The 12,500-nt window shown below is 47.8% G+C and overlaps 1 protein-coding gene across 1 annotated transcript in view; it reads left to right on the top strand.

Annotated features, from left to right (window-relative positions):
* Positions 1 to 12,500, top strand: part of vwa3a (von Willebrand factor A domain containing 3A) — a gene marked incomplete at both ends in the record, with an annotated part of 47,804 nt that overhangs the window by 1,595 nt on the left and 33,709 nt on the right. Inside the window, 8 exon segments of the mRNA XM_080523594.1 lie at positions 1 to 76; positions 1,978 to 2,058; positions 2,373 to 2,427; positions 2,852 to 2,953; positions 3,636 to 3,742; positions 3,840 to 3,929; positions 11,079 to 11,210; positions 12,099 to 12,207. The exon segment at positions 1 to 76 is cut by the window's left edge and continues 40 nt beyond it. Of these exon segments, the coding sequence (XP_080379720.1) occupies positions 1 to 76; positions 1,978 to 2,058; positions 2,373 to 2,427; positions 2,852 to 2,953; positions 3,636 to 3,742; positions 3,840 to 3,929; positions 11,079 to 11,210; positions 12,099 to 12,207 (752 nt within the window).

Below are 12,500 nucleotides of genomic sequence, written 5' to 3'. Positions count from 1 at the left end.
GGCTCCAGGCACACAGCCTCCAGAGCTCTGGCCTCTCCCTCCCTCAGCTCCTCTCACTGGGAACCACCAACACCCTGTAAGTGTGTGTGTGTGTGTGTGTGTGTGTGTGTGTGTGTGTGTGTGTGTGTGTGTGTGTGTGTGCATGTACGCGTGTGTGTGTGTGTGTGTGTGTGAGTGCACGTATGCGTATGTGTGTGTGTGTGTGTGTGTGCGTGTGTGTGGGTGTGAGTGCACGTATGCGTGTGTGTGTGTGAGTGCACGTATGCGTGTGTGTGTGTGAGTGCACGTATGCGTATGTGTGTGTGTGTGTGTGGGTGTTTGTGTGCGTAACACTATGGTTTATGGAAATGTTTATTATTAGTGACTAGTCCAGTAGATCCCACTTGAAGCAAATGACCGCTAACTGTACTGTTAGTACAGATGTACTCTGTATTGTGTATTCTGTACTGTACAGATGTACTCTGTATTCTGTATTCTGTACTGTACAGTTCAGCCACACACTGATAAATCACCTGTCCTACAGACCTGTAGAGATACCCTTTGATTTTGTATAACTTCCATTTGCTTGTGAATGATTTGAAGTTAAAGTCTTTATTCATCCCCAAGGGGAAATTACTTTCTCACAGCAGCCAGATTAAAGTATGGGGGATAAAAAGACACATAATAGATAATGAATACAAATAGGGATTAAATAGAATAGAGATAGGGAATCAATGGAGTGGACACAGCAGTACGGTACAGACTGAAAGAGAAATACAGCTTCGCATATTAAGAACATTGTTAGAGATGTTACAGTCAGATTGTGGAGCATCTACTGTATCTAGGCATTATGAAGGGCTTATGAAGCCTCCATGAATGAATGAATGAATGAATGAATGAATGGTCTTTATTGTCATTGCTACAGTACAGGTACCAAACAACGACATTAAGGAGGTAGTACTGCCTTCAGGTCGACATGATTGAAATCTCCTGCTATAATGTGAATAGCCTGTGGGTCTGTGCTTTGTAGACCACTGATGATGTCATATAGCCGCGCCAATGCTAGGCTACCGTCCGCGCTAGGCGCAATGTAAACACATGTAATGAACACCGCGTTGAACTCCCTCGGGAGGTATGTGGGTCGGCATTTAACAGTCAAGTATTCCAGGTCTGGGGAACAGTGGCTACTTACAGTTTTCGTGTTTAAGCACCAGCTATCCTTCGTCGATATTATGATCCCACCCCCCCGGGACTTGCCGCTGAGCTGCGTTTGGTCAGTGCGATGTAGAGTGCGGCCCTCCAAGCTAATCGCTGAGTCCACGATAGTGTCATTTAGCCAGGTTTCAGTAAGAATAATCACACAGCTATCTCCCACGATGTTATTTTTGGCAACTTGTAGTCTCAGTTCATCCATCTTATTCGTCAGGGACCTGACGTTTGATAGGAAAATACTCGGCAAATGCTGTTTGATTGGTAACACCTTGAATTTTGGCATGGGTATACTAGGTCTGATCACGGTTCAGAATAACATACTACTACACCTGACAAGGAGATGAAGTCAATATGAATATATAAATGAACATATACAGTATATGAAGTCAACAATAATGAAATGAATCATCAAATTAAAGCATAATTTGGGCCCAAATTATGGACCCGTTCATCCGGCTTTTAAAAAGGGATCATTTGGGGGCGCTTAGGTGGCGTAGTGGGTTAAGCGTCGACCATGTAACCGCAGGGTTCCCGGTTCAATTCCGGCCCTGGATATGTCCTGCTTGTCATCCGTTCTCTCTGTCTCATCCATCCTTCTTGTCATGATCTCTACTGTCTCTATCAATAAAAGGAAAAATATGAGTAGGACTGCCCCACTCTGAAAAAAATACTTCAAATAAATAAAAATAAATAAGGGATCATTTGTTTACAAGTGGCACTGACCCTGACAACTGACCCCTGACCCTGCCCCCGTGACCTCTGACCCCTCCCTTGTGTTGTGTGCAGGGCTGGGGTGGACGGAGGGCTTGGCCGCCAGCTGGAGATCAGTGCTGCTGCAGTCTCAGAGTTTGACCTCCGCGTCTCCCAGTGAGGCTAAGAGCTCACACACACACACACACACACGCACACACACACACACACACACACACACACACACACACACCCCACACACACACACACACACACACACACACACACACACACACACACACACACCCCACACACACACACACACACCCCACACACACACACACACACACACACACACACACACACACACACACACACACACACACCCCACACACACACACACACAAGCTGCACCAGTGCCAGCCACTCTGACCGCACCAGCACACACACCCTGCTGATAACAGTGTTGTTGTTGCCTGTCTGGTCTCCAGGGCGGTGGAGCGCTACCACGGCCAGATACGCTGGCTTAACCAGGGGAGCAGGAAGGTACAGCAGCTACTGTCTCTGCCCTGCTACTGTCCTAGCATACTAGCATCACTGTCTCTACCCTGCTACTGTCCTAGCATACTAGCATCTCTGTCTGTCTCTACCCTGCTACTGTCTTAGCATACTAGCATCTCTGTCTCTGCCCTGCTACTGTCCTAGCATACTAGCATCACTCTGTCTGTCTCTACCCTGCTACTGTCTTAGCATACTAGCATTACTGCCCTAGCATACTAGCATTAGCCTACTGCTCTAGCATACTAGCATTAGCCTACTGCCCTAGCATACTAGCATTAGCCTACTGCCCTAGCATACTAGCATTAGCCTACTGCCCTAGCATACTAGCATTAGCCTACTGCCCTAGCATACTAGCATTAGCCTACTGCCCTAGCATACTTACATGTGTTGTGCGGCGTGTGTGTGGCAGGTGTTTGGCCGGGTGGAGGGGTCCAGAGTGGGGGTCATGGTTGACACGTCTGATGCTAGCTGCACAGAGGAGAGGCTAGCAGCGCTAAAGAGGGATCTCTTGGTAAGAACCAGCACGTGTGTGTGTGTTTAATGTGTGTGTGTGTGTGTGTGTATTTAATGTGTGTGTGTGTGTGTTTAATGCATGCTTGTGTGTGTGTGTTTGTGTGTGTGTGTTTAATGCATGCTTGTGTGTGTGCACGTTTAGCATGTGTGCACGTGTGTGCGTGTGTCTGCACGCACGTGTGTGTGTGTGTGTGTGTTTAACATGGTGTGTGTGTGTGTGTGTGTGTTTAACACGGTGTGTGTGTGTGTGTTTAACATGGTGTGTGTGTGTGTCTATAACATGATGTGTGTGTGTGTGTGTGTGTGTTTAACATGGTGTGTGTGTGTGTTTAACATGTGTGTGAATGTGTGTGTGTGTGTGTTTAACATGATGTGTGTGTGTGTGTGTTTAACATGATGTGTGTGTGTGTGTGTGTTTAATATGGTGTGTGTGTGTGTGTGTGTGTTTAACATGATGTGTGTGTGTGTGTGTGTGTTTAACATGGTGTGTGTGTGTGTGTGTGTGTTTAACATGGTGTGTGTGTGTGTGTGTTTAACATGATGTGTGTGTGTGTGTGTGTGTTTAACATGATGTGTGTGTGTGTCTGTGTTTAACATGGTGTGTGTGTGTGTGTGTGTGTGTTTAACATGGTGTGTGTGTGTGTGTTTAACATGTGTGTGATGTTCCTGGTCCCTCTCAGTCTCTGCTGGAGGAGCAGCTCAGCAGCAGGCAGCAGCTGTTCCTGATGACCTTCGGCACGGAGACCAGCAGCCTCTGGGACCGCCCCCGAGACCCCACCCCCTTCAGGTGAGAGACCCCCCCCCCGAGACCCCACCCCCTTCAGGTGAGAGACCCCCCCCCCGAGACCCCACCCCCTTCAGGTGAGACCCCCCCCCCCCCCTAGACCTCACCCCCTTCAGGTGAGAGACCCCCCCCCCGAGACCCCACCCCCTTCAGGTGAGAGACCCCCCCCCCGAGACCCCACCCCCTTCAGGTGAGAGACCCCCCCCCCCGAGACCTCACCCCCTTCAGGTGAGACACCCCCCCCTAGACCTCACCCCCTTCAGGTGAGACACCCCCCCCTAGACCTCACCCCCTTCAGGTGAGACACCCCCCCCTAGACCTCACCCCCTTCAGGTGAGACACCCCCCCCTAGACCTCACCCCCTTCAGGTGAGAGACCCCCCCCGAGACCTCACCCCCTTCAGGTGAGACACCCCCCCCCTAGACCTCACCCCCTTCAGTTGAGACACCCCCCCCGAGACCTCACCCCCTTCAGGTGAGAGACCCCCCCCGAGACCTCACCCCCTTCAGGTGAGACACCCCCCCCTAGACCTCACCCCCTTCAGGTGAGACACCCCCCCCTAGACCTCACCCCCTTCAGGTTAGACCCCCCCCCCCCCCCCCTAGACCTCACCCCCTTCAGGTGAGAGACCCCCCCCCCTAGACCTCACCCCCTTCAGGTGAGAGACCCCCCCCCAACGAGACCTCAGCGAGGTGTGTCCTTGGGCAAGACATGGAACCCCAAATTGCTCCCAATGAGCGGGCCGGCGCCTTGCATGGTAGCTTGCCACCGTGTGTGAGTGTGTGTGTGTGAATGGGTGAATGAGAGGCCATTGTAAAGCGCTTTGGAATAAAGGCGCTATATATAAGTCATTAATATAGGTCCTTAAATGTGTAAAACCTGGGGTCAAAGGTCACATAGAGAAACCTTCACAGAAAAATAACAACTCGGCCTTACAATGATAAAACCATGACAATGAATTGTATTCGTGAAGCGATTTTTTTCCCCCCCCATCCATCAACACATCAAAGTGCTTTAAAGTTTAAACGATGCCAGGTTGACAGAGTCCGCCTCGAGCCCTGTCTGACCGCAAAACAGCTCCAAGAATTTCGCCTTTTATTGATGTTAGGGAGGATATTTTAGCTGACACGTGTCCCCCAAGTGTTTTGGTTGGATAAAAGCCCCTATTATCCTGAAATCGTTTGCTCTGGTCTTCTTAAGAACGGTTGAGTCACTTTAGCTCACAGAAGCTCTGTGTTGAAGTTAATGGAGGTTGGGTGTTGTTCTATCAGCGTGGGGCTGGAGAGGAGAGGATAGGAGAGGAGAGGAGAGGAGAGGAGAGGAGAGGAGAGGGGAGGGGAGGGGAGGGGAGGGGAGAGGAGAGGATAGGGGAGTAGAGGAGAGGAGTGGAGAGGATAGGGGAGGGGGAGGGGAGGAGGGGAGAGGGGAGAGGGGAGAGGATAGGGGAGGAGAGGAGAGGAGAGAAGAGAGATGAGGAGAGGAGAGGAGGGGAGAGGTCCACGGCCAGTCCAGCGCAGTGGACACGCTGTTGGTTTCTACTCTCTCCTGTGTTTGTTTTCATTGGGGTATTAATGTCTGTTTTAATGTCTGTTTTAATGTCTGTTTGAATGTCTGTTTTAATGCCTGTTTCAATGTCTGTTTGAATGTCTGTTTCAATGCCTGTTTTAATGTCTGTTTTTATGTGCCTCCTGTGTTGTTGTAGATGAGTCATTTGGGAATGTGTGGGTACTGTACATGTTAGAACAGTCTGTGCCTGTTCACTCACACACACACACACACACACACACACACACACACACACACACACACACACACACACACACACACACACACACACACACACAGAGAGACACAGACTCAGGGGACAGTGAGAGCTACTGTGCTCTCTTCAGTGAGAATAAGCTCTGTCTCTATCCACCATCCAAAGAACACAAACAGAGTTTCAGTCTTTCTCATACTGGGGACTTATTACATTTACATTTTCACATTTACATTTTTGGCATTTAGCAGACGGCCTCTATCCATTGCGACTTACAACAAACACATTTGTCTAAGGAAGTGAATCATCTATCTATCAGTCATCACAGGAAATGCTAGGGTCAGGGGCCATTGGCAGTTACAATGCTAGAATGCTCAAATATATATACATAGTGCGCAGTAGCTCTCACTCTCCCCTAAGTGTTTGTCTGTGTGTGTGTGTGTGTGTGTGTGTGTGTGTGTGTGTGTGTGTGTGTGCGTGTGTGTGTGCGTGTGTGTGAGTGTGAGTGTGTGTGTGTGTGTAAAAAAAATAAAATAAAAAAAATAATATATATATACATCTTTTTTTATTATTACTGTGTCAGTGGCCATAAATCACAAACCAGTGTGACTGTTTGATTGATGCTAATGTCTATTCAATCTCCAACATCATTACGCAACTTCCATTAGTCATTAGTTTGAAAAATCATCTATTGTCTACTGTCCATTTCCACTGACAGTCACAGAGAGTCACAGATAATGATGATAGAGCACCCTTTACAACCAGGAAGGAAAATAGCATAGATAGAAGATGAGTCATTACAGAAATGGTCTAGAGACAGAACAGCAACATGCTAGCCCCAAATACCACCGTCCAGATCAACATCTTGACCTAGGATTCCCAGGGGGTGAAGGTGTTATAAGGGGATATCGTCCTCCTCAGTCAGGTGGCCGGAAATGACATTGATCACTCAGAGAGAAGGTTGAATCGTGATCATTGATTTATGCAGATCTGGGTTACATTACATTTACATTACATTTTTGGCATTTAGCAGAGGCCTTATTCCAAAGCGACTTACAATCAATACATTTGACTAAGTAAGTGAATCATCAATCCACCAGTCGTAGGAAGAGTAATCCAGCTCAGGCCCGGGGCCATTGATAGAAGGAAAAACCTTCTTCTATCACCTTCTTCTAAACCTAGTTTTTTAAATTTTTAAATTTATTTTTATTTTTTATATTTAGACACTGGAGAAACAGAGAAACAGTACAAGGGGGGCAATAGAAGTTCTTAGGGACACAGTAGAGGGGAAAAGCGGGTGTCTCCAGGAGACGCAGTGCTGGGGGGCAGTAGATGTCTCAGGAGGAGCAGTTAAGGTGTAACCTGAAGAGATGGGTCTTCAGTCTACGACGGAAGATGGGTAGTGACTCTGCAGTTCTGACAGCCGTGGGAAGGTCATTCCACCAACGGGGAGCGAGTGTTGTGAACATTCTCTGTACAGATGTTTCCAAGGCAGCAAGGCTCTGTTAGGTGTGGCAGCGGCATAGAGGCCGAGGGCCGAGCTTGTGGTGCTGTGAGCGACCGAGCAATGTACTACTATCGGGCGGCTGTGGCGCAGGAGGTAGAGCCACCGTCTAATGATCGCAAGGTTGGTAGATCAGCGGTTCGAGCCCCGGCTGGTCACATGTCGAAGTGTCCTTGGGCAAGACACTGAACCCCAAATTGCTCCCAGTGAGCGGGCCGGCGCCTTGCATGGTAGCTTGCCGCCATTGGTGTGTGAATGAATGGGTGAATGAGAGGCCGTTGTAAAGCGCTTTGGATAAAGGCGCTATATAACTGCAGTCCATTTACTGATGGAAGTTACAGCTTATATACTTGTTCACAGAGAGAGAATAGCTTTACATCTGTCCATCGTAACTTCTCCTATCGCAAGTCTCCTATATCCTAGACTAGAGTTAACCTGGTCTCACTGTTACTTGATACGGTATGTGCCTGCTCCTAAAGCCTGTTTCTTTCCTTGGTGACTGAGAGTGGGCAGTTTATGGCCACCATTTAAAGTATGTGATTATTTGAAAGCCACACAAAAATGCCTCATATCAGAAGGGCTAAATGGACCAGGCTGAATGAGGGCCACAACCCATCCCCCGGGCTTGAGTTTGGACCTAGTTGTCCTGCTCTGAGTCTCCTGGACCCGGTCGTTCAGAATCCTCCCTGATCCCGATACTTTTCTCTGACCCAGGACCAGATCTACCTGGCTGATTCTGAGTCATATAGGGGGGGAAATCAGCCAGCTCGATCTGATCCTGGATCAGAGAAAATAATCTGGATCATTCTAGATTAAAGGTCCAGATTAAAAGGCTTGAACAACTGGGCCCAGGGATGGTATCACATGATGTCCTCTGTGGCTCAGCTGGTAGATCATGTGACTGGACACGCCCCTTTCAGGAAGTGTTTGGTGGGAGGAAGACTGAGAGCACACGGTGGAGCAAACAAACGTAAGATACTTCTTAAGATACTTAAGTCAAATCAACTGAGGAGGGATATTTTCAGTTTGGCTTCCCCCAGCAGCTTGGCTGTTTGGGGGGGGGTGACATATTTTGCATCTTGGGACGAATACAATGGAAATGACAAATGGAATGGAGAAGGATAATGTAAAAAACATCGGCAGTGGAGCAGCGAAAGAAAGAGAGAAGCAGGTACGAAATGATGAGAAGACATCGACGGTGATTGTGAAGGTGGAGGGAGAAGTGGAAGAGACTTTGATGGAGTTGTTGAGAACAACCAAAGATCAAAGACATATTACTGAACGGGCCTACCGGGCCCAGGCCCAGGGGCCCCAGAGATCAGGGGGCCCTTTGCATTTCTTGTCGCAGGGATGCCGGTAGAAAATGTCCTACTGTAACTGGGACAAATGAGATTCCTTATATGAACGTAAAAAAACTATTTTTAATATACTTTTGAATATACTATTTTGAACAATTTTATAGGGGCCCACGTCTTGCAAAAAAAAGAGAAGCTTGTGTGGGCTACATAGTTTCTATAGCCTACTCAGATTATAATGCGAATACAGGCTACATTCCCATTAGATTAATGAGTAGGCTATAGAAACTAGACACTAGAGGGCGCCATTAAAGTTTGTGTACCGGGGACAGGTCACGAGGTCACACTGGTGCAGGTCGCGAGGTCAATGTCAATAACAACGAACTTGAGACTGACAACGCACAGGTAAAATGGAGCACCTTCACACATTAAGTGGAGCAGCTAAACGAAAGATAAAAAAAGAAAAAGAAGCAAAACAATCTGATATTTTACATCATGTTCCTCGAATTTCACATTTTTTCAAGAATATTAAAACAAATGAAGAGAACAACATTAGGGTTGCGGGGGAGGCTGACGAGCCCATCGTGGGAGATGAGCAACAGCCAGAGCCAGTCAGCAGCACTGCTAGTGCTAGTGCGAATGCTGCACCACCAGGGCAACTGTTGGTGCTGGCGAGTGAGGAAGAGGAGCAGGCCGGTGCTCAAGAGGCCAAACGGCGACGCGTGTCGCCTCCGCCGCCTGCTAACATGGAGGATCAGTTACAGACTACTCAAAGAGAGGAGAGCGAGGCTTGGTTTGAAACCGTAACTGACCCAGCTTTGTGGGAGATCACTCAAAGTAAGCGGGCCAAAGCGGTTCTAATTGACAGAGGAGTTAAAGTGTTCCAGAATCGGCGTGCACATTATCTAGCGTCTGTAAGGGATAGTGGGATTGGTGGCAAATCCAGAGTATTAACAAATGAACAGCTGAAATGCATTTTGCCCAATAGCCAAGTGGTTGATAGAGAGTGGATAACGTATTCCCCATTCACAGGAAATATTTATTGTTTTGCATGCAAGCTGTTGTCCACTAAGTCACATGCTGCATTCGTTACTGGCTATTGTGACTGGAAACACCCAGAGCGAATCGGCGAGCACGAGAGAAGTGAAGAACATCGAGCCTGCATGCTTGCCCTGCATCAGAGAATCACATGTGCCACCGTGGACGCCGACCTTATGAAGCAAATCGATGGAGAGAGGCAATATTGGAGAGAGGTGCTTAGGAGAGTTGTCTCCGTCATCAAGTTCTTAGGGGAGAGGGGTCTCGCATTTAGGGGGCGTGATGAATTGCTAGATTCCCCACACAATGGAAACTACTTGGGCATCTTAGATCTTCAAAAAAAAAAGTGAGTGTGGCATGCCTGTGTTGTAAATCCTGTGTCGTTGAAATACAGGTGAATTTTTTCTAGTTATTGTGCTGTTGGCTTTGAGTGTTCCTCCGCTGTAAAATCTGTTGAGATGCAGGTAAACGTAGGCTACCGGTATGTCTTATATGCTGTTGGCATTGTGTTTACTTGCGCTCTAAAAAAAAATATGTGTTTGCGCTGGGGAGGGGGGGGGGGGGGGCTTTCTACACGTCCAGGCCCAGGGGCCCATTTTTTCATGATCCGTCTATGCCAAAGATGGTGTGTGGAAGCGTGGAGGCATGCAGAGAGAAGGGTAGAAACACTTAGGAAATGACAATGGGGTTCGGTTACAGCAAAAGAAAAACTAATGGATGGCTTCAGAATTAAGGGGTGGGTGTGAAGTCAGTGCAAAAGAACTAATAAATCTTGAGGTGGGGGTATCCTTCATGAACCTGCCTGCCTATGTGACGGATGAGGAGATACTGAACAAACTCGAGGGTTGGGGAGTGACAGCCGTATGCCCTATAAAGAGACGGATGTGGCCTGGAACAGATGTGGCGGACGGGCCGAGATTTCTGAAGGTCAAATTCAATTCAATGGCACAATAACATCTCTGCCATACTCCACAAAGTTTCAGTGGTCCATGATAGACAAGTGAAAGTATGCAGAATATGCATTCAGCCTTGGACATATAAAGAAAGACTGCTCTGAATTCAAGTGCCACAGATGTGGGAAACAGGGGCATTATGCGAGGGAGTGTGAGGAGGGAAGGGAGCGACGGAGGAGACGGAGTGATGACCATGAGGAGGAGAGGGAGGAGAGACGGGCGAGGAGAAGGTGGACGAGGAGCCGGCGGGCCCCCTCTTGTATTTGATTTATTTCATAGATTCCTCGAAGAGTCACCCTCAAAGTGAATTAAAATAACACTTTTAGCCCGAGTACTCTAACACACATCATTTCAGTAGTCTGGTATGAAAGTTGTGGATATCTGCAGAAGCTTGTCCGTGCCTGAACCTTCTCGCCCGGGGAGCTTTAGTGGAAGTGTGAGTGTGTACCGTGTGACCGCTCTCTACATCCTAGCCCAAGGCTAGGCTACATTATTGATCATTGCCTCAAGCTACATCGCATACAACTCTGTATCCAACCTTAAAGGGTCTCTGATGACTACGTATTAAAGCAGACAGAATATCTCTTAGCCTGACTACACCCAATTAGACTGTCTCTCTATGGCCTTACCTGACCCCTATAGTCTCACCTGTCTCTCTATGGCCTTACCTGTCTCTCAAAAGCCTCACCTGACCCCTATAGAGACTGATTTATTATTGTTATATTATATATATATAAAATTATTATTATTATGATTTATTATTGTTTATTATTTATAAATGTCTCCCCAGGTTGCGGGAGGCCCGTGGCTGGGTGGCTGGTCTGAGGCCCTCAGGGGGTTGCAACCTCCTCCAAGCCCTGAAGAGAGGCCTGGGCCGGGGCTGCGCTCAGCTCCACACCCTGGTCCTGGTCCTGAGCTCCAGGTGAACCACTTCACTCTCCCTCTTACACCCACTGCCACCCATTTGTACTGCTAAACTGTATCCTGTCTTATTTGTCTCCCACAACTGGTCACTTGTCCAATAGACCTATCGCTAAGCCACGCCCCAAAATAGAAACTGTCCAATCATATCACAGCAAAAGTCACTACAGGCAGAAAACTCAGACAAACAACTCGCTAATATCTGATGGTGAAAAGCTTCTAGACTAAATATTCTTGTCATCTTTAAAAAAACATGTCTATTACTTACTTGTAAATCAGAAATGTGCCAACTCCCGCCATTGTAAGTCATTGAATGTCATTCAGTCACGGTCGGTCAGTCAGTCACTGTCAGTGAAGCGTTGTTTGTTTGTCCGAGTTTTCAAAGGGACGTGGATTAGCGATAGGTCTATTGTCTTACTTATGTCTTGTAACTATTATATACTACTTTATTTTATCTTGACTTATTGCCTTATTGTCTTTGTGCTGCAAAGCCAGGAACCGCAGCCTAAGAATTTTGCTCTTTTACTCTTGTGTAATGTGACATAACAATACAACTTGAAACTTGAAACTTGGAACTTGAAACCAGTTGAGACCGATACATTGCTGTATTCATTCATGTATATGTACAGTGTATCTGGTGATGACCCGTTAATATTGTGTACTATGTAACCTGTTCTCATCACCCACATTCAGCTAACCTGTATATCCCTTAACATAATGTTGCCCCTGAATGTTGATATTTGTTATTTAATTACACCTCTCTCTTCCTCCTTTTCTCCCTCTCTCCTCCTCCCTCCCTCTCCTTCTCCTTTCCTCCCTCTCCTTTATCCCCTCCTCCTCTTTGCCTCTCCTCTTATCTCCCCCTCCTCCCTCCTCCCCCTCCCTCCAGCCCCGACCAAACATCAGATGTGCTCCTTGATTACGTGGAGCAGTGCATGCTGGGAAGGGCGTCGTCGGTCCACGCGGTGGCCTACCGCAGCGACAGCCCCGTTGCCGTGGTGAGTCAACCTGACAACACCAAACACGCTTCTCGTAACACACACACACACACACACACACACACGGTGGTCGTCTGTCTGAGGTAAACACAGCTGACACAACCTTTGGGGGCGGCGGTAGATAGCCCAGAGGTTAGAGAGGCCGGCTCGCAATCAGAAGGTCGCTGGTTCGATCTGCATGTTCCCTTGAGCAAGGCACTTAACCACTAATTAATTACTAATTAATTAACCTGTAGCTCCAGGGGCTCTGACTATAGCTGACTCTGTGCCTAGAGCAACAACTACCACATTCC

The sequence above is a fragment of the Nansenia antarctica genome, assembly GCF_963989245.1.
Source record: "Nansenia antarctica genome assembly, chromosome: 2".
NCBI lineage: Eukaryota > Metazoa > Chordata > Actinopteri > Argentiniformes > Microstomatidae > Nansenia > Nansenia antarctica.
Note: the sequence above shows the minus strand (reverse complement) of the source record. Positions and strands in the feature narration are given on the sequence as shown.